The 21,120-nt window shown below is 46.4% G+C and overlaps 1 protein-coding gene across 1 annotated transcript in view; it reads left to right on the top strand.

The window, feature by feature from the left end:
* The first annotated feature begins 2,897 nt into the window (after positions 1 to 2,897).
* The window catches only part of LOC104839385 (DENN domain-containing protein 2C-like), a 21,747-nt gene continuing 3,524 nt past the window's right edge, over positions 2,898 to 21,120 (top strand). Inside the window, exons 1-17 of the mRNA XM_010579673.1 lie at positions 2,898 to 3,814; positions 5,532 to 5,680; positions 6,237 to 6,349; positions 6,724 to 6,891; positions 9,662 to 9,758; positions 10,510 to 10,554; positions 11,872 to 12,059; positions 14,247 to 14,356; positions 14,855 to 14,924; positions 15,281 to 15,358; positions 16,192 to 16,332; positions 16,688 to 16,836; positions 17,229 to 17,406; positions 17,746 to 17,787; positions 18,771 to 18,876; positions 19,716 to 19,955; positions 20,316 to 20,402. Of these exons, the coding sequence (XP_010577975.1) occupies positions 3,015 to 3,814; positions 5,532 to 5,680; positions 6,237 to 6,349; positions 6,724 to 6,891; positions 9,662 to 9,758; positions 10,510 to 10,554; positions 11,872 to 12,059; positions 14,247 to 14,356; positions 14,855 to 14,924; positions 15,281 to 15,358; positions 16,192 to 16,332; positions 16,688 to 16,836; positions 17,229 to 17,406; positions 17,746 to 17,787; positions 18,771 to 18,876; positions 19,716 to 19,955; positions 20,316 to 20,402 (2,761 nt within the window). The 5' untranslated portion in view covers positions 2,898 to 3,014. The remainder of the gene's footprint in view (positions 3,815 to 5,531; positions 5,681 to 6,236; positions 6,350 to 6,723; positions 6,892 to 9,661; positions 9,759 to 10,509; positions 10,555 to 11,871; positions 12,060 to 14,246; positions 14,357 to 14,854; positions 14,925 to 15,280; positions 15,359 to 16,191; positions 16,333 to 16,687; positions 16,837 to 17,228; positions 17,407 to 17,745; positions 17,788 to 18,770; positions 18,877 to 19,715; positions 19,956 to 20,315; positions 20,403 to 21,120) is intronic.

Raw genomic sequence — 21,120 nt, forward strand, 5'->3', positions numbered from 1 at the left:
CACACTGCAAGGTCCTTCAGGTACCCCGTGCAAGTTCTGCATCCAGTGGTCCTGTATTTGAAGACCTGGCTGGGGGTGAAGGTGCCTGGTCTGAAGCTGTATTGGCTGAGAAGAGGCCGTTTCACACCTCTCCTAGCCTGGCTTTCCCCATCAGACCCTTAGCTTCTTTGCTAGCTTGTGCTTCAGGTCCTCAGGAGCGGCCCTGAGCGGTGTTGCTGTAGAGTAGTTGCAGTGGCATAGGAAAGGGGAAAGTTGCTTTCCTGTTTGCTAATCAGGGCTGTGCAGACAGGGATTGAGGAAGGATGGCTCTGCTCTGGCTCAGGATGTTTTGGAAACAATGCCTATTTATAGGAGAGGGCAGGGGGCCCTCGCTGCCTGGAGCAGCCTGGCTGTGCGGGAAGAGGGTCTTGCAGTGGGATGCGGTAGCACTGCAGTACCCTGGGCAAGGGAGTCGGGGAGAGTGGGGTAGGTGTGGTTTGCTGTTTTGGGTGTTCTCTGTCATTCTCAAACTTGTTCTGCTCTCTCCCTGCCCCTCTGTTAGGGGATCAGCAGCCCTCTTCTGTCCCCTGCCTGCACCTTGCTACTGGCAGGAGTGGGGAGGGGGTGCTGTGCTGCGCTGGAGCTGGTGCTGGAGCTACAAGGCCATCTGCACAGTAGTAGCTTCACCTCGCTTCTTTGGGGACGTGCTGGGTTGTGGTCAGGAGTGGTGTGGCTATGAAAGTGTTGGGGACAGGGCGGAACGCTGATGAAGGACAAGAGGGCTGATGATGGAGCAAATATCAGTTGCAATATCAGCAAGTTCAGTTGCTTACCCAGATTGTCCAAGTTTAGCCCATTCATTGCTGAGTGGGAGAGTTACCGGCAGCTGTCTGGGACAATGTGATAAGCAGTGCCAGACTGCAAGAACCCACACTGTTCTCTCTGGAGACAGGCAGCAGTGAGCTTCTTGCCACAGCAGGCAATGCTGCTTTGGTAGAGAGTGTGAAAGGGCAGCAGAAAGCCGAGGCTTGGTGCCATGTGTGCCCAAGCCATCACTGGGTTGCTTGGGGAGCCCTGGGCTGTCCTGTGTCAATGAGCTTTCTCACTAACTATATCAAGTAGGTCTGCCAAGGCCAGTGCTCTTCTATTAATTGCACCGCATATGCCTCTGCCAAGCAGATCAGCAATGCCAGGGATAGAGCCAGGGTAGCGCTGGAGCCCTGCAATTTGAGGTGTGGTATCAACGGTGGGAAGGATGCGGGCCTCTGCTGTGGTAGGGGCTCTCCACACCCAGCCTGGTGCATGGAGAGCATGAACCCTTGTCAGGCAGGTTTAAGCTCCTGTCTTCCAGCTTGGTTTGCTTCCCATCCTTGGTTCTGCAAATTCTTACAGGCTCTGGTGAGTCAATGAAGACTGGGTGTCGTAGTAGCAGCTTTGGAGGACACGTACCCAGTTTTTGGCCGTAAGGGCTAGCTGGATCTGTCAGGTGGAGCCCGAGTACAGGCTTTGTTTGACTTATGACCTGTGTTCCCACCTGGAGCAAGTCTGGCTTGCTTTCTGCAGAGGTCCTCTGTTTTTGCTGTATGTTTGGAATGGGGGCTGCTTGCTGCTCTTGTTCTGCCTTTTGCAGGGAGAATTCTTAGTGCCAGGGGAATGTTACTGAAGCCAGCGTGGCCAGGCTTACTGCATGGCGACCTGGCCTGAACCCAAGCTTTGCTGAGTGCTTGTCTCCTAATACAAATGGAGAACATTAAATAGACCTGGAGGGTTGGAGCTTCTGAAATGGGGTACTGCCTGGAGAACGGGAGGAACAGAGCATATTAGAGCCTGTGGGCTGCTGTCTACTGTCCAAGATGAGTTTTCAACCGTGCTGGCATATCTGAAAATATTGGGGTTGCCTTGTAAGCTACAAGTAGAGCCAAAGGGCTCCGAGGCTGGGGACTCCACATATGAAATGTCTCTGCTGAGGTCATACAGGACCTGTAGGTGCTGGGTCTTTAGCATTCCTTCTCCTCTGTTAATCTAAACACAGGGCTATTTTCCTCTTGAGCATGAGAACTCACCAGTTTCCTCAGCCTTTTGGCCTCTGTTGTATGCCTTTTAAAACTTCCCTGGCTGCAAGCCACAGGCTGGGCACCACTGCCCTCCAGTCTCACTGATGGCAAATTCAGGTCAGGTGTTGACAAGCAGAACATCAGACAGGTTTTTACTTGTGTTTTGCAGCAGGAGAACACTTCTGGGAGGAGGAGTGCAGTTGGGCTTTTCTCCAGTCATCACAACTGTCCAAGTCCTCTTGTGTGAAACAGCAGCTGTCCTGCTGCTGCTGACTCTCTGGAGAAGATGATGTGGTTCCCTTTCTATAGAGCTGATGTGGTATCTTGTATCTTGCTGTGTCTCTGCTGTGTTGAGAGCTCTGGTAGAAACATGGTGCTGCAGTGGTTTAGCTATGTGCTGCCTGAGGTGCTCTGAGCAGTACGGAGCATCGGAAGAAACTGAGCACTCCTGCCTGACCTGTATCGGTACAAGCAAACTGCGGAGTGGCTGCCTGAGAGCTCTGTTGCAGACAGACTGTGCTGCTGTGTTCCTGTGTCATTAAATAATTTCCTTGAGTTTGGACCCTTGGGATCCCCGGCTGTGTTTTGTTCCTGTTGTGGTGTTTTGTTTGTTTTTTAAGCTGGTGAGACCCCTACTTCCTTTGGTTAACCCTCCCAGATGTGTGCTACAGAAACAGGCTTCGTGGGGAGCATGCTCTGGAAGCCAGTCTTGAACATGTGATTTGGGGAGGAATGTTCTTCAGCAATTGCCAGAGAGCAGCTGGGAGTGCCCGGTGGTGTGTATGGCTGGAGTGCAGCTGATGGTTCTTTTCTTTTTGTCCGCAGGTTGTGCTAGCAGGCAGTCCTTGCAGAGCTGACACCCAGGGGCTCGTGGACACTACTGGGTGCTTTGGAGTCTCATGCCAGCTTGATGCGTGCAGAACACGGGTGGACCTGGACAAGGCTGGAGATGGGGTGTTTGTAAGCACATTGGCACTTGCCATGCACCCAACAGGGTCAGTGGACAGTAGCTTCTCCCGTTCTGCTGTGCAGACCCTCTCCCGGAGCCACTGCCGCAACATCAAACAGAAGATCTCCCAGTGGGAGGGGAGGACACGAGGGTGCTCCAGCAAGGAGAAACAGCAGTTGAAGGACTTTGGAGTAAAGTATGATACCAGCTGTGATGCTGTACCCAAAGTGAAGCCAGAACATACAGAGAAGGGCAGAAAGACTGGGTCCAAAGATCCAAAGCGCCTGGGTTTGGACTTCAGGGAAGATGCACAGAGCTGCATGCAGACTGGTGACTGTGGTGACCTCAAGCCCTGTGCGTGCATCCTAGCTTCCCAAGGCAAGGAGGAAGGAGAGTGGCAAGCAGGCTTCCTGGACCCAGGGGCGACACTGCCCCCAGGGAACTTCTATACCTCACAAACTCTGTGGAGGAGAGTAGATCCCCTTCTGTCTGACAGAGCCCCACCATTTCCCTTGGCCCTTCAGAGGAAGCAAGGGAGCTGTGGCTCCACGGAGAGAGAACTTAAAGGAGTGGACTCTCTCTGCAGGGCAGAGAGGAGCTTGAAAAACATTTACTCTGAGGCTGAGGGGCAAGAGGAGCCAGCTGCTGTCCCACCACCCAAGCCCCGTAGGACTTTCCGCTATCTTGCAGAAAAGGGTGCTAGTAGCTGTAGTGATGCCAGTGCTACCAGGGAAGCTCCCCTGCAAAAGCAGCATGAAGGAAACTTGGTGTCATCCTCCAACAAGCCTGAGAAGAGAATAGCCAGCAGGAGGATCAGAGGGAGAACCCAGAGGTACATCGATTCATCTCTCATGTCTGAAACATATTTCCTTAAATCACTTTCTAGATGGGTTTAAACAGCTTGCTTGCCACGATATCCTTGTGGAAGTGCTAGTACTGATGATGCCTCTGTTGATGGGGAGAGGATATTTCTGGATGAAAGTATCCCTTTTCCAGCATTGCGTGTGCACTGCTTTTGCTGCTGATAATCTTGCAAAGAAGGCTAAAAGCTCCAAACAGATGTCAGTCCCACACCTTAAAACAGAGTTGAGTGACAATATGCTGGCCCCAGGGAGAGTGCTGCCTGCTTCTTGCCCTGAGCTTGTCCTCAGCTGCAATTTGTGGATTACAGAATAGCTTTCTCTTGGGGCAGTATGGCTGCTAAATGTTCCGGCTTTCCTGTGAGTGAAAGATTCTCTTGTTGCTTAAAGTTGGAGGCTGTCAGCTGTGGGTACCCCCTGTTCCAGTAGGTTTGGCTACTTTTCCCTCTTTCCTGTATGTAGGTCCCTGTTATAGAGTAAAAAGCCTCTGAGCTAGCTTGGTGGTAGTTCTGCTTACAGACGAGCTGCTTAGGGCAGCTGTGCTAGAGAGTAGCATGAACATTATTGATGGAGATGTGGCTAGGACTCCTGAAACCTTCTTTCACCGTGGCAAAACATGCAGCAATAAGCCAAATTTTATGATGATGGGCTAATACCTGCCAGCTCTTTTGTGAGCTCTTTACAATGATTTTGAAATGGAGGCCAAGTGTGTGAAAATGCAAACTTGCAAATATGGTAACACCTTAGGATGAGCAGTAGGAGAGGTCCAGTAGAGAGCAGTGCCCTAATTCTGAGTACTGCTGCAAGTGCTTAGTCTGCAAAATGTGTTTTGGGTTCTTGCCTCTGTGACAGGATGGGACTTGCCATACCTGCTTGGAGTGTGCTTGGCCATGGAGCCTCCAACTTCATTTTTAATTTAAAAATCTCCCAGAGTAAATGAGTAGGACTTGCTTGGTGTGCTGGTTTTGGCTGGGATAGAGTTAATTTTTCTTCATAGTAGCTTGTGTGGTGCTACGTTTTGGATTTCTGATTAAAATAGTACTGATAACACACTAGTGTTTTAGTTATTGCTGGGCAGTGCTTACACAGTCTCGAGGCCTTTTCTGCTTCTCAAACCACCCCACCAGCAAGCGGGCTGGGGATGGGCAAGAAGCTGGGAGGGGACACAGCCAGGACAGCTGACTCCAACTGACTGAAGGGATATCCCAGACTATATGATGTTGTGCTCAGCAATAAAAATTGGGGGAAGAAGGAGCAAGGGGGGGACGTTTGGAATTACAGCGTTTGTCTTCCCAAGTCACCGTTATGTGTGATGGAGCCCTGCTTTCCTGGAGATGGCTGAACACCTGCCTGCTGAGGGGAAATAGTGAATGTATCCCTTATTTTGCTCTGCTTGTTTGCGCAGCTTCTGCTTTACCTATTAAACTGTCTTTATCTCGACCCACGCTTTTTCTCACTTTTACCCTTCTGATTCTCTCCCCTATCCTACTGGGTGGGAGCGAGTGAGCGGCTGTGTGGGGCTGAGCTGCCAGCTGGGGTTAAACCTCAACGCTTGGAAATCAGAGTCCAGAGTGGAGCATCCATGTGCTTGATGGCCCCAAGGAGGACTATACTCTGTGTGGACTGGAGACAGCAACTCACTGGTACATGCAGGTGCCTTTAGAAGAAGTTACACTGGTTTTCCTCTAGGAAATCTTTTGAGTTTGAGGACATCCAGGGCTTCCGCAACCGGATGGCAACCACCAACTCCCACAGACTTCGAGAAGAGACAAATGGCACTACAGGATCCCGGCTAGTCTACACACAGTCAGAAGACAACATCTACGAGGACATTATCTGTATGTGCCTGTGCTTCTGGGGGATGAGCTCACTTTATTTAAGGGTAGCAGATTTGCTGCGGGGGGAGGAATGAAGATGAGAATGTACTGAGGCCCTTTCCAGCTCTGTGACTTTTAAGGTCTTCCCCATCTGGGGTTCTTTGTTGATGTTAGTATCTATCTGCATGTGAACAGCCTGATTTCGGATGTCATGGAAGGTTGCTAGAACTGGCTGGTGCTAAACTGATTTCTTTATTAGCTCTTCAAACGCTTTGCTTGAGTGCTGCACAGAGATCAGTGTGAACACTGACAAAATTAGCTGCTTTGCAATAGAGCTACTTTCTCTGCAGTGATAGAAGTGTTTTGTTTTCCTGAGTCTGTGTACAGTTTGCCAAGTTGATGGTAGCGGGTTAGAAGGATCTTTTGAGTGGTGGGAACCTAATCCATCTTAAAACAGGTCTCCCTCAGACCCTGTTAAAGCTTGGCAGACAACTGCACACTCTCCCTGCTTACATCCCTTGCAAGAATGCAGGACTTTATCTCCTTTCATAAATCCCCCATCCAATGCTTTTTCCAGGTCCTGCAAAAGAGAACCCCTATGAAGATATTGGAGCACTGCCCTTACCCCTGTGGAAGGTCCCATCTGTCTGGAAGCTACCACCCCCCCGGAGCACCAGTAGGGCTCCCAAGGTACGGTGAGGGGATTAACTTGTCATGTGTTTACAGAGTCATCCTCACAAGGGCCCTATTTTATGCTCCCCACTGGCCCCACATTCTCCACTGCTACATCCTTGGTTTTCCTAATTTTTTGTTGTTTGTTATTAATGCAAATGGAAACGAACAGCCATTGCAGCGGCAGTTGATTAAGCTGCTAAGGAGCAAAAGAATAGTAACAAGAGAGTGTTGATGAGATGCTTGAGTGTGTGGACTGGGGGTGGGATGGAGAGCTTGGTAGAGCAGGAGGCTGCAGGAAGTTTATCATTTGTAATCTGATTCCTTTGACTCTGAGCTTGGACCAAAGCTTAATCCCATGGTTAACCATCTCTTCCAATTCTGTTTTCTAGCCTCCCCCAAAACCTCCCTTCCTCAGTCGCAAGACTCTTGAGCTAAAGCCCTCCCAGACAAGTTTCCAAGGGAAAATGGTGAAGGACACAGCCCTGCCTGTCACGCTGACTGAGTGGAAGCTGTTCCGAGCAGTAGAGGCTGCTAGCAGGAAAAAGAACTTGCCCTGGGTGAGATTTAAGCATGATACATTACTTTGTGCATGGCATTTCAAACTCTTGCTGCTTTGTCTAGCACCTTCTAAGTGCTTTGTAAGTGGTCACGGAGCTGTGTGTCTGGCAGGTGAATGCTGGTTAGCACTGCTGTATGTGTGGACAATTGACCCTGCTTGAATCGTTTCCTCTCCAAGTAGTAGGGCAGGTGTTTGGGGATCAAAAAACAAAGTGCCAGTTCTAGATGGGGCAGCAGTGGTTTTGTTGGCCAAGAATCTGCAAATGGAGTACTAGGTCTTGACCTGGTGTGTGCTGTGCTGTGTGTGAATACTAGCTCTTGCTTGTGCTTTGTCATTTAAGCCTTGTTGCCAGTGCTTCCATGAAGTGTCATGATGCTGGTTTTGTGCTAAATGTCGTGCAGGAATGCAAGGAAGCTCTCTGTGAGTTAAAGGGCCAGCTCTGCACAGTTGTGTGTATGTGTCCCTTGCTCCTGATGACTTCTCAGACTGACCCTTACGTTCTTGCTGCAGGCACTGAGCTGTTAGATGACTGACAGTGTGGGGCTGCTGTGGGGAGCTGGCTGGGCCCTTGGTTACTTGGTGTGTTGGCTTGGAGTCCTTGACTTGCCAACAGGAACATACCCTGGCAGCTCTTTCATAGTCTAAAGGTGAAGAGCAGCTGTTAGGGATAAGCGCATTTCACAAAGCTTTCATACAGTTCTCTCCTCTGGTGCCTCTGGCTACTCCCTCCTGCCTGTGTGCAAAGGCAGATATGCTTCTGAGGTGAGTAGTGAGAAAGGCTTTTAATCCACCTTCACGATAGAGGACTCTGTTGTCATTCTCATTTGATGCATTGGGAATCTTTCTAGATACTAGTATGGGTTACCAGCTCATGTCCCTCAGTGATAAAATGCAGCATGTAGTAGCACTTTGTGCATAAGACTCAAATTGCAGTTGTGGTGGTGGCAACAACTTAATTTTGCTATGGTAAAATCATTAACTTCTGCAGATCTTTATTTCTTGTGAAAATTGGATATATTGCTCAAATTGCACAAGGCTGAGGTAGAGGTGGACAGCTGCAAAGTACTTCAAACGTTAAGTACTTTAGAGTAACAAGCGACTCCTGTACTGTTTTTAAACAAACTGTAGGCCTGGAAAATCAGGAAGGAGATGGCAGGATTATAAAAATGCTGTGATGAAGAGTATTTTTCATTTGGAGGGGGAAAATAAAACAGTCTCCAAAAGCAACCTATCCAAAAATCTGGTAACAATTTACATGCAGGAAGCACACTTTACTCTTTTTGCTCACAAGGAATTGAGCCAAGATTGCTCAAGAGATTGAGAAAAGGATTAGAGTCTGAAAAAAACCCCAAACTTTCTTATTGCTTAAGAAACACGTAGCTGCCTTAAACACACCCAATATCTTTCACTAGTGACTCAACTACAAAAATCAGAACAGAAATGGAAATCCTCTAGGTAAGGCTGGATGGTAGAGGGGAAAGAAGGCAGATTTTGCAGGAGAAGCACTGCTTTCTGCTGTGGGCTGTTTTCTTTCTTGCAGCCTCATGGTGCTAGGAGGACTGGCTAACGCAGAAAATGGGGAGAAATAGATCTGAAAAGGAGAAGAGCCTAAGCCTAGTTTGCTGAGCTGGGGATAAAGGCTTGAGCTGAAAAACAGGTTCTCTTGCTGAATATCTTCCTTTTTATGCAGTATTTGTGGTGACAAATGGCTGGGCCCCACCCTCCTACATTCAGTGGGAGCATTTAATGAATTCTTAACTTGAGACAAGAATGAACCTGACCTGCTCACCGCATTTAGTGTAAATCCTTCTTCACAATGAAGTGATAGCTGTCTTTGACGTGCAGAATCAAGGAGCCACCTGCAGCATTGTATACTGGGCGGCTGAGGGTGGGGGGAGTTTAGGGAGGCCTGTGACAGGAGTAACAGAAAGCATTAGGACTTTGGTTTTAAGGCTGTTGTGACCAGTGGAAGGACGGTTAACAGCGTTGACTTGGAGTGTCTAATGTCTGTAGCTTAGTCTGCACTGGGCTATGTTTTTTTCCAAATTTTTTCCTCCAGTGGACCAGATCTTTGGTGTCCCTGCAGCATAGACCCATTATTCTGTCCCACTGTCTTTCTTCACCTATGCAAAATGAAAGTACATAATCCTTTCATTTTAGCAAACTACCCTGGGACAAGGAGTGTGCTTAGAGCAGCCTTGTTCTGTGCCTGACATGGTGCTTTGGAGAACTTACTCTAGCTGTCTGACATCCAACTACAGCAGCAAACCTAAAAACCAAACCAAACCAAACAAACAAAAACCAAATCCCAAGTTACATTGAGAGAGCTCTGCTTTGTGTGGGCTTGGAAAGAATTGGGATGCTTGAAAGCCTGTGGAGTTCAGAGTCCTTTGTGGTGGAGGGTTTCTAAGATATGCTTGCAAGTGCCTTTGCAGTTGGCGTCTCTGATAGAAAATGGAGGTCTGATGCCAGACAGTTTGCCGCTTCTGCTCTCTGTTTGGTAAGCAAAGTATGATAACTTCCAGAATGCTTGTATGGTTTGGTGTCAGCTTTGGGTGGTGCTAACAGTAATCTCTCTCTTGTAGGAGAAATTCTGTGCTCATACATTATCCAGTGAGCTGTGCTAGAAGTAGTCTAGCAAGCAGGAGTTGAGCAGCCTTTCCCAAGTGTTGTGGTGCTAGATGGTAGCCATTGGGCTGCAGTCCTGTTGGCACCTGGACCCTTTCCTGGACCCCCACATTAACCTCTGCTTCTGCTTTGGATTTCAGCTGGTACTAAAAATACAGGAGATCTTTGATTCTAAGCGTGGAAAGAAGAGGGTGAAGTTGTGCAGTCCTGCTGGGAGAGAAGTGCCTCCAATGAAAGGTATAGAGGTCTCCAGCACCATTCTCTTTACTACAAACCTCTTGAGTGGCACAGTTCCTGTACATCCTCAGGTACTCCTAAAAGGCCAGGCACCACCACCTCCTGCAGCTCATGCTGGGCTGACTCGACAGTGCTAAACCCCATGTCTTGCAGGTGAAATTGTTGAGCTTTCAGGACCGCTATAATTGGGAACACTTGCATAAACAAAGTTTAACACTGTCACAAATGGAAGATTCCGCTATGATCTGAGCCTGAAGAGCTGGGGTACTGGTTAAACGTGCTTTTTCAGAAAAACAGAACAAACCCCAAAATTCTCCACAAAACCACTTGGCACGAGAACTACCACTGGCTACTCCACTCATTGCTTTTGTGCCTCTAAAGTGATATTCTTGTGTTCTTCTGATTCCATAGCTGTGCTATGGTCTTTATTTATAGTATATTCTGTTCAGCAACTCTGTCAACTTTTATAGCAGCCTCAAATAACGACCTGGTTTCTGTTCTTTGCCTTCATTCAGCTGACCTACAGGTGGTTTACTGGAAACAGTGACTTGATATCAACTCAGCTTTTTGAAATTTACTGTTGTAGCACATTTGCCAGTAATGGCTGTTCTTTGCTGATGCTTTGAGCAGGATAGGTGGGCAGCCCTGAGTGATGTTGGTCTGATGAGTCTAAAGTTCTTTCTCTTTCCCAACTTCGGGTGTTGCCTATCTTCCTTCTGCATGGCTAATAAGTGAAAACTATGTGTTACAGGTGAAACCAGTGGGAATGAAAGTGATACGGAAAATCAGCCAAAAAGTGAGTGAATCACAGGGGCTGGTCCTGTCCCCATAGCACTGCACATTTGGCTAAGGCTCTAATGGGATAATCACACTGACTAGTTGTGGCTTCTGCTGAGACAGAGAAAGGGAACATCTAAGAGGCAGGATGGCCAAGACAGGGGAGCTGTTGCTGTGACAAATCAACCTTTATTTCTGCCACTTCTCCTGAGCCCTTGAGGTTTAATGCCGTTAATCTACCAGTCGCTAGAAGTAGATTCATTTTTGGGTTGGTAGAGTCACACTTAACTAAAATATGTCTTGCAAGAGATTGTCCCTGGATCACTTTTGCTGTTAACACTTGAGGTTATTTTCCCCCTACTTCCTTCCCTTGGTTCAGTTTTATATGTTGTGAAATGCCCTTTTCTCTGGGGAGAAATCACTTGGTTATTTGTCTGGTTCCACAGTCCTGAGTTTGATCATAGGCCCAAACTACAGATTTGAAATACTTACTTGGTTTTAGCTGGTGTGGGAAGGACCAAAGAGGTCTTAGCTTCTATGCTGGTAAGGTTTGAATGCAAGATGGTAATTGTTGGCCAGCAGCCCTGATGAGTGATTCTGCCATGTCTTTAAGCGAGCATCTAGTGAAAAGGACCAATGGAATTGTTTTAGGCGTTTCATTTACTTGGAGGGAAGCATACAGAAGGCTTTAACTTGGAGCGAATAGGGAAGTTCTACTTTTTTATGTTAAGGAGAGTAATGGAGAATGAAGAGTCTCTGCAGAAATACAGTGACTGAGTCACTGCCTGATTTCCAAAGTGTCTGGAATGCATCAAGGTGCCTGGGCCACAGGGATTTCTTACATCAGAGTGCTGTGCCTGTGCTTGTGAGTCCGTACTGCCTGTCAAGACGTCCAAGCCTGGAGGTTTCTTGGCCAGGAAACTGGCTCTTGCCCCTTTTGAATGCCCATGCTGCTTTACAGAGTAGCTGCCTGAGACCTGGCAATTACTGAACTGATGGAGCTGGGCTTCTTCTCACAGCTGGGCTTCCCTCATCGTTACCACGGCACGTTGCTCTGAGATGTGTGGAAAGAATGTCAGAACAGCAGGAGAATGCTAGCTATTGGTCAAGAGGGAATTTGCAGAGCTGCTGCAAGGCCAGTGCTTCCCTCTGTGGAACAGCCGTGCTTGAGGAGCTGACGCAGGAGTCCAAGTCCCGTAGAGCGCAGCATTGATGTTAGGCAGATGCACCCATTTCTTTTCCCCCTTCTTAAGGTGGTGATGAGTCCTCTTCTGTGACCTGTAGGTGTGTGGCAGTGATAGCCACAGGCTGGTTTTGGATTTGTTCCTTTCTTCAGGTCGACACAGGTGCTTGCTGCAGGTGCAGTCAGCCTCCAACAGGAACCTGCACTACCAGACTTTGGAGAGGGATTTGATAGAGCTTCAGGAGCAGCGGCTATTTGAGCTGTTTGTGGTGGTGTCTCTGCATAAGAAAGCATCTGAGATGACATACACACCACAGATCATACAGCAGTTTCCCATCAAGGTAGGAGCTGCAAGGAAACCTGCCCACAAAACACACTCAGCAGCTGTTTATTTCCTCTCGCAGTGTGTATCCCTTCCTAAATTCTATACTAGTAAAGCTGGCCCACTGGTTAGGATACAGGCTTGGAATATGAAGCACCTTGCTCTGTTACAGATCTAATATATAGAGTTGGGCAGTTGTTTAATATCTTCCTTGATAATGAGTTTACTGTCTTTTTTTGGAACTAGGAAGGCTCCTACTCTAATTCTAATTGCCTGGAAATATCATAAAGCCATACTGTATTGTGATACACTGCTGAGGCAATCTGCAGGAGAGGAAAGGGTGTGCAGTGCTCTGTTCCCAAAGCTGGTGTGACCTCATCCTGGTAGTCTGTGATTTACAAACAAGGAGTGAAGCAATTTGACTGATGGTGCACAGGAACTAGAATCCCAGGGCTTTTATGCTTATTTATACTGTTCTGGAAAAAACAAAAAAATTAAAATGGCAAAGCCATGTGTACTAGCCCCCAAAAAGCAGAGGAGAACTGTGGAAGTTAAAGTGCTGTAGCTAGAACAAGCCATTTGAAATAAGCTTTCTTTCTGTCTGTTCAGCCCAAATGGATGACAATATCAGTATGAGACTCGGAATTATGACTCAGTGTACACAGTAGGTACTGTGATGCTAAGAGGATGGAGCCTTGATGCTTGCTTCTGTGGTTCCAGATTGAAAGGAATACTCAGTTTTCACCATCTAGGCTTGTACCTGCTGCCTTCCACTAAAAACCAGAACAAAACTAGTAATTCTAGCAGTGCTGTCAGGAGTAAGCCAGAGATTATGAAGGAATCTGCATATCATCCAAATAGAGAAGGAGATGTCAGATTCATTAAAGGAGGTTATGTGGGACTCCAGCAGGACCCATAGTGTCCAGCTGCATAAGGGATTTGTGTGCAAATAACTCTGGTGTCTTAAATGTGTAAACGTTTTGGATTCACAAAATTAATAAGGGACTACAGCCAGAAAGAGTGCACAGTCTTAATTTAGTGGGCAAAACTGAACATACATAAGTAATATCTGCTAAAAGTGCAAGCTTTAGGGTGTTAGGAGGAAGAAAGGAATGTAACCAGATTTAGCTTTTCCCTGGTGCAACCTCTCAATCTGTTCATCGCCTTTGGGAAGGGCAGTGCATTGTTCTTTTCCTGCTGCCCTAGCAGACAATCACACCCAACTGTACCATGTGGCTCTTCACTGGCTTTTATAAATGCACTAACAAACCAAATTATTTTCTCGGTGTTTATTTATCCTCTGCTCAAATTAAAGTGTTTTTGTGAATGACTTTATACAGGACAGTCTGTCATGGGATTTTGCAGGAAACATTGCCTAGTAATTATGGAGGTGTTCTGATTACAGAGTTGTCTCCCTTCTAAAAATAGCTTTGCTTCCAAGTAATCTGCTTGTCACCCTCTTCTTTGGGCTGCATTGCCGAAGGACATAAAAGCTTTTGTACAGCTGTTACTCTGTGAAAATGCTGTACTGTTTTTCTAACCACTCTGTCCTGCTGTCACAGCTTGGGACACTGGAATAGCCTAGATGCGCTGACTTGAGAGTACAATGTCTAAAATCAGCTTTATGCAATAAACTTTCCTCATGGGCATTTCCTACCTAAATGTGATCTCTATTATTTGAAAACCTTCCTTTTGCCCCTTCTGGGCAGTTTTGAGCATGGAAAGTTGTCCTGTAATCTTTGAGGGATTTGACTTGAGCCCACACATGGTAACTGGAACGTGTGACTCAGATACACTGTTTTTGCAATTGAATTATGACACATTACAACCTGAAAATATTCCTGTTCCTCTTTTTGTCTTCAAAACTCCTAGGAATAGACCTGAGGCAAGCTGACACAACCATCATTTGGGGGCTCAGTTCTAGCTTCATTCCCCAATGAACTTGGCCATGCTTGTAAATCCTTACTCAGTTTTTACCAAGACCAGCTGGGTAATTTTACAAAGGTCAGGTAATTTTACAGCAGGAAAGATGCAAGAGGGAACTGGGAATCTGTTATAGTTAGAATATGTTCTCCTATACTTGTGCATTAGCTATCTGATGGTTCAGCATTTGGAAGTGTCAGGAAGATACTGTCTCCCATTATTTTAAATGCTGCAGCTGTGCACCACACTTCAGTGACTTCAAATGCATGTGTTACCCCTCCAGCCTGAACATCCCTTCAGACAGTCAAAGGATACTGAAGAGAGGCTAAAGGTCATTCCCAAATTCTGCTTTCCAGATCCCAAAGACTGGTGTCCTGCATCAGACCTTAAAAGGTAAAGACTTGTTTTTGAATACTCATGCCTGAAACAGGCAGTGCTGATAGCTTAGGTGTGTGCCAGTTTCCTGGACCAGAAGAACTGCAGCCAGAGCAAGGAAAAAATGGGAAAGGCTGAATCGCTAACTCCTGTGATAGAGGGAGATGAGATATGGAAGTGGACTCAGAAGTGCTGCTTCTGCCCGAGCGCTGTCTTTCTCTAAGAAGGAAGTTTGTAACGTCTGTTCAAGGCCGGATCCCAGGGCTGGCAAGTGCTTCTGTTGCTCCTTGGCAGAATGGAGAAGCAGCTGGGAAGGAGAGAGCTGTAGTAGCTCAATGATAGTCCATGGGCTGCAGGTTTTTACCCTGAATAGAGCCCGAAGTAGCTTGCTAACCACAGCAGGGGGTCTTCAGCGTGACCAGAAAAAGAATGTTTTGTAGTTTGTGTGCTTTGTTTGTTGGTCTCTTCTTTGAACTGCATGGTGAATTTAACCCTGACTGTTCTTTGGTTCCCCAGTGAAACATTTTCTTTTGTCTTGACGGGTGAGGATGGCAGCCGCTGGTTTGGGTACTGCAAGAAGCTCCTGGTAAGCATCTGTGTATTGGGTGGAGCGTAAAGAATGCACTGATAAATGCACAGTCAAGTGCAGGATGTGAATCAGTGGTAATTTCCCGTGTGGGTTATGTAGTGTCTGTGCTGTTGCTAAGGTTATCAGCCCTTTGAGTGCATAAGGGAAGGAGCATGGTGATGCCCAGCGATACAGTGATATGGGCTCTGGGCATGAAGGACAGCTCCTGGAACTGGTCATTCCTCAGGAATCTTTTAAGTCAGAAGTGTAGAGGGAACTACAGCAGAAGGAATTCTGCGAATCAGCTACAGCGTAGGTGCTAGGTTCTTTATTGCATCCCTGTTCTCAGCATAACTGTTCCTGTTGCCTTTCAGCCAGAAGGGAAAGGGAAGCGCCTTCCTGAGGTATACTGCATCGTTAGCCGCCTGGGCTGCTTCAACCTCTTCTCCAAGGTGAAGTGGGGAGAGCCTGTTAGTTCTTATCCGACTTGAGTCTCTGACAACCTGCAAGCTCCGGAAAGTAACTGGATGCTCCTGTCCAGTCTAGAATTGCTTAGCGATTGTAATGCATCCCAGGAGGGTGGTGCTTCCTTGCCACCTTTGCTTTGACAGGGCAAATAAAATGATACTAGTGCTGAGACTTGTCAGCCAATACACAGATGACTATTCCTTCAGCAAATGACTGTCAGGAAGTGGCTTCTAATACCTGATATTACTGATGGTGCCCCTTCATCCTCTTCTTCCATGACTTGGAAGTAGAAAATCAGTTTGGGGGGGTGGGGTGGAAATCTCAGCTTGTTTCTCCTAGCACCATGAGGAGAGTAGATAAAGAGGTAAAGACTGGGGAAAGCTATTGCAGGTAAAGGGCAGCTATTGCAGAAGAATATAGGGGCAAGCTTATGATGAAAGCTGATTTCTAATTGTTGTAGCACAGAGTTTCTAGAACAGTGTTTCAGGAAGATTTGTTGAAGCGGATGGGGTGTTGGTCTTCTTACTCCTCTTAACTAGTCGTGAGAATTTGATTACTGCATACAAAACATTTCCTTGCAGTAGCAGGAGACTGGATTTGAGAATGGAAGGTTGTACTCACACGTATTTATTCCCATTTGATTGTGCAGACATTTGAGGGGAGCTTTCACGGGGATCCCAAGTGAGGGAGGAGAGAGCTGTGAGTCTGTGTTGGAGCCTTCACACGTAGCTATGGCACGGGATACTCTAACAGAGGCTCATGTCTCTTCTGGCTCACCAGCAGGCATTGAACCAATGTCTGGTGTATTTTCTTGCAGATTTTGGATGAAGTGGAGAAGAGGCGAGAGATGTCCCCAGCCCTAGTACACCCATTTATGCGCAGTGTAATGGAGGCACCTTTCCCTGCTCCTGGGCGCACAATTACTGTGAGGAGTTTCCTGCCAGGAGCAGGACATGAGGTAACAGAAATCAGGACGGGCTTTCTCTGTCGATGGTATCTCTGGGGCATAGTGGCAGTTTGCACTGTAGAGTGATGCTGCCTGTAAATAATTAGTCTGAAGATCATGTCCTGAAGTCCAAAGGGAGGCTGTCACAGAAACCGCCTTCGTGTTGAATCATCTACCGTGGAAGTGATGCACAGCTTTTTAAGGAAGGGCTGCTTGGGAATCCTCTGCGATGCCAACTGCCCAGGCTGCCGGGTTCCACTGGTGAGGAGCCACCAGTTCTGTGGTCCAGCCAGGCTGCCCCTCGTCCAGCCTGACTCTGTGCCGTGCCTTTCTCCTCCAGTGCTCTGCATCTCTGCTTGCCTCTCAGGTGATGGAACTCTGCCGTCCATTGGATTCTCGACTTGAACACGTTGACTTTGAATGCCTGTTTAAGTGTCTAAGTGTCTCTCACACGATTCGGGTCTTTGCCTCTCTCCTGCTGGAAAGGAGAGTGATCTTTGTTGCTGACAACTTAAGGTAAAAAATGAGTCTAAGCGACTAGTTCTTTCTGAGGATACTATTTTTATTTCTGTGTTTGGCCCCGTTTCATGTAGAAGCTTGTCTAACTTCTTGTAGTTACATTTAAAAGCTTTTTCCAGACTTTCCACACAACATGTGCATGCTTAGAATTTGGAGTATGTTATTTACCCAAGAGGAGATAAGGGAACGTTTCCTTTACTGCTTTAGTCTGGGTTGATGCTATTCCTAGCTCCCCATAGCTGACTTTAAAAGTGGATGCATGGGGCTTCTGCTGATGCATAAACAATGTATGTGAATTACATTTTCCCTGAGCATTTCTAACCTGTGTCTGTAGCTGAGTACTGAACGAGACGTTGACAATCCACTCTGTGCTTCTCTTGCCTTTCTAGCACTCTGTCTAAATGTGGCCATGCCGCAGTTGCAACGCTTTATCCCTTCACTTGGCAACACACCTACATACCAGTCCTACCAACTTCTATGATTGATATTGTGTGCTCTCCGACCCCGTTCTTAATTGGCATTCTCTCCTGCTCGTTACCACAGCTCCAGGACCTGCCCATAGAAGAGGTGAGAACTGGGTGAAGCACAGTGGAGGGACAATGTCAGTGGTATGAGGCTGACTTCTGGAATAATCTCTCTGGATTCTGTCTTAATATAAACTCTTAAACTTTTCTGAGACAGATGGTGAACTTGCCAGATACATGTCAGGGTGTTCCATTGTTATCAAAGATAAATAATATTCACTGCTCTTATAGACAGGCTGCAGTTACGCAAAACTTGTGTTTTGTGTGTGACATCCCCTGCCACTGGGGACATTTAAAAAAAAAAAAAAAAAGTGATTTTTTTTTTCTGTACAGCAACATACTTGGTTATATGAGTCAGTGTGTTTTGTACATCTTTCCCCAGGTTCTGATTGTTGATCTTTGTGCTGACAAGTTCTTGCAAGAGGTGAGTGAAATAACAGTATCAGTCACTCATGGTTATATGCTAGGAAAAGGCATCAATGAAAGAAAATGAAAACAAGAAATCAGCAAAAGCTAGTATTCATATGTAGACTCCAGCGGCTGAAGAAATATCTTGCGTTCCTTTTTGATCAATAGAGGAGAGAACAGGCTTACAAATCCTTGTTGCAAGATTGAGGTCGCATGAGGTACAGAGCTCTGCGAAGCCAAAGATGCTGTTTATCTGAGCTGAATTTAAAAACAGGTACTAGTTGGTTCATTATGTGAAGTGGACCACCAAGATTCTTTGCTGCTTTCTGGCTGTCTTTCTGTGTCCTTGCTCTCTACAGGGCTTTCTCCTCTCTTGTCTAGCTGGGGTGTGTTTGTTGGTTTCATTTTTTATTTTTTTTCCTCCCTGGGAGGGATAGTCTAGGAGACAAATTATCACAGTTTACTTGTGGTTCTCTGCTGAACTTGTACCTAATGTGCTTCTACATCACCAAACAAGTAGCTATAAACATACTGGAGTATTACTAGTTCAGGAGGATATTTCCATCTCCTTTTCCTTGCCTTACTGTTCTATTTTGCATTGCAGCCTGCAACTGGAGAAAGGTATTAAAGGATTGGGTTTTTTTAACCATAATGTTGAGACTTGTAATATTTTCTCAACAGACTTTTGTTGTTCTTGTGTGTTTTATCACTGGTATAATAAGCCTTGAGTCTGTCTCGTGGATATAGCACACATTGTTCCGTGTTGGCCAGTTGTGTGTGTGACTCTAATAGTATGTAGTCAGAGGGTGCTGAGCAAACATTTTTCATTTCAGTGGCTACAAGACAAATGTATTGTCTCCACCAAGATATACCATATCACAGAGTAACTTGTAACTGTTTGAGGCATGTTACAAGTATTCCCCATCTGTTCACAATGAGAAGGTTCTACTAATGATAGATATAACACAAAAATGCTTTCATGGCCATTTTTCTCTTTAGGTATCAGATGAAGATGAGATCCTGCCTCATAAACTCCAGGCCGCGCTTGTACAAATCTTGGAAGAACGAAGTGAAATCTTGTCACATGAGCAGAGTGACGCACAAGGTAGTTCTATGGAAAAGTGTTTTCACATTAGCAAATCTCTACAGCTTCTATGTAGTTGATATAAAAATGAGTGAACAGAAATAAACATTAGGAAGCGACATTTTAGAAAGCTATTTTCCTGTGATCTTACTGAGAACATCTTTCTTGTGAACGTGTCAGAAAGAAGCTTGGTGTCCTAACAGTTGTTCCTCTTTTCACGATCAGTATGTGTAGAGCTCTAGTTTTCCTTGGGCCAAGTGCATCAGTTCCCACACTTTGAGTTTTCTTTGATTTTTTGTAAGTGGCAGAGAGAACATTTTTCTGAAACAGAGAATGTAGCAAGTTTCTGTACTTTAGAGGGTAACCTGACAGATCATTTTCAAAGTTGAACTGCTTTATACATAATCTGTCAGATAAATAAGTGTGAGAATTTTAAAAAGCATTGAGTAGCTTGTGAGAATGGCATTGGCAAATTATGTAATTCCATGCACATCAGAAGTAACAAAGTTAGTTTTCCAGTGGGTTTGTGTTCTGTAATTTGCCTAATTTTTTAAGAGAATTAAATTTAGACTGTTAAGAGCTTACAGGTTATTAGGTGTTTAACAGGGAAAAAGAAATTATGAATGCTTTAGCTACTGGAAAAGCTTTAGAATGGAACCTGTCTCAGCTGCAGCAGAAAGTTGACATGGAAGAGAAATCTTAATATTTGTGCTGTGGCTTCTCTGATATCAAACACTCATCTGAAATTTCATAGTCTGAGACAGACAGCCTGAAAAGTAACTGCTGCTCCTCTTTTAGAAGAGGAATGACCAAAGTGATGAATGTAGAGGGAAATTTCTCCTCTGTTGTCCTCTTCACAGGTGACATGCCTCTTAACTCCCTGGTCTCTGAAGCTTTTGTGCAGTTCTTTGTGGAGATTGTTGGACACTACTCCCTGCACATGAATGTCACAGAAAAAGGGGAGCGGGTGTTTCAGCGGGAACTGTTCCGTAAATCTCACGTGTCACGCAATGTGCGTCATTTCTTGCACTTCTTCATGGAAACGCAGATGTTTGCAGGGTTCATACAGGATCGAGAGCTAAGTAAGAACGTGGCCAAAGGTCAGGTTTGATCTTAATTTCTTGTTTTACAAACTCACTTTCAAAGTATAATGTCATGTGACTTTGATTCTTAAGAAGCCCTTTGTCCTGGCAAGTTACCCCCCTTGGCACTTTGGTGTATGTACTGGCTCTGTGCCCTTCTAAGTACGCAGCAGAATTCATCTTACGAAGCAAAGAATTTTTGCATTTCTCTCCTTTCTGGGCTTGATCCTGCAGCTTACATTACATGCATGATTTCCTTTTCCTAACCTTGTTAATGACGTAAGATGCCACATGCTAAAAGGTGGAACAGCTCATCTAGGGGAATGTGTTTTGTTGTTTGTTTTTTTTTTGGTTTTTTTTTTCCTCCCCTCTCTTTAGGCCTTTTTGAGGTCCGTGCCTTGGAGTATTTGGAGAGTATTCCAGAGACGGAACCAAGTGGAATGAACAAAATCCTTCGGAGTCTTGGTAAAGGGACACCCTTGCTTATGTGTGTGTGGGGGGGTTGGTTTGTATGCTTTTTTAAAATAAATTTAGCTGTTGAACAACTAATTGCATGCAAAAGAGAGCAGGGCCGATTCTTTGCCTTGTGCGCTTGTGTTCCTTTTGTTCACGTTTGCCCCTTCAGGGGACGCTGAACACTTTGTAGGATATTTCTTTTATTTTTAAGCTTTTGCATCTTTAGATGAAGTCTGTGGAACCTGCCTAATCTCAGAACTTTCTAGACTCGTTTCTTAACTTTGGTCTCGGCTGAGAACACACTATAAGGGGGCAGGAGTCGTGTCTGCCAGCAGAGGTGGCCACGCCTGAATTTCCACCTTAAGACGCTCCTCAGCCAGATGACTCCCGGCGTCTCTTCAGCCCCTAACGCTGTTTTTTCTCCCTAGGAAGTAAAATGAAATTTCTTCAGAAGAAATGAACGTGTGCTGCTGCAGGCCAGCGGAGCGGCGGCAGGCCGGGGGGGGGGGCGTGCCGTGCCGCCCCGCCCCGCCTGCCCCGCGGCCGGAGCCGGACTCCTCCCTGCCTCCAGGAGGACTGGGGCTGCCCGGGGGCGCGGCCCCCCCCCCCCCGTCCGGCTGCAGCCGCTAATAACCGACCACCCCGTGGCTCTAATGAGCACCCTGTGGCTCCAATAACCAGCCCATGGCTCAAACCGCTCCCGTGTCTCCCTTCCTCTCTGCGGGCG

This window comes from Haliaeetus leucocephalus, unplaced genomic scaffold, assembly GCF_000737465.1.
Source record: "Haliaeetus leucocephalus isolate CR32 unplaced genomic scaffold, Haliaeetus_leucocephalus-4.0 Scaffold68, whole genome shotgun sequence".
Classification (NCBI taxonomy): Eukaryota; Metazoa; Chordata; class Aves; order Accipitriformes; family Accipitridae; genus Haliaeetus; species Haliaeetus leucocephalus.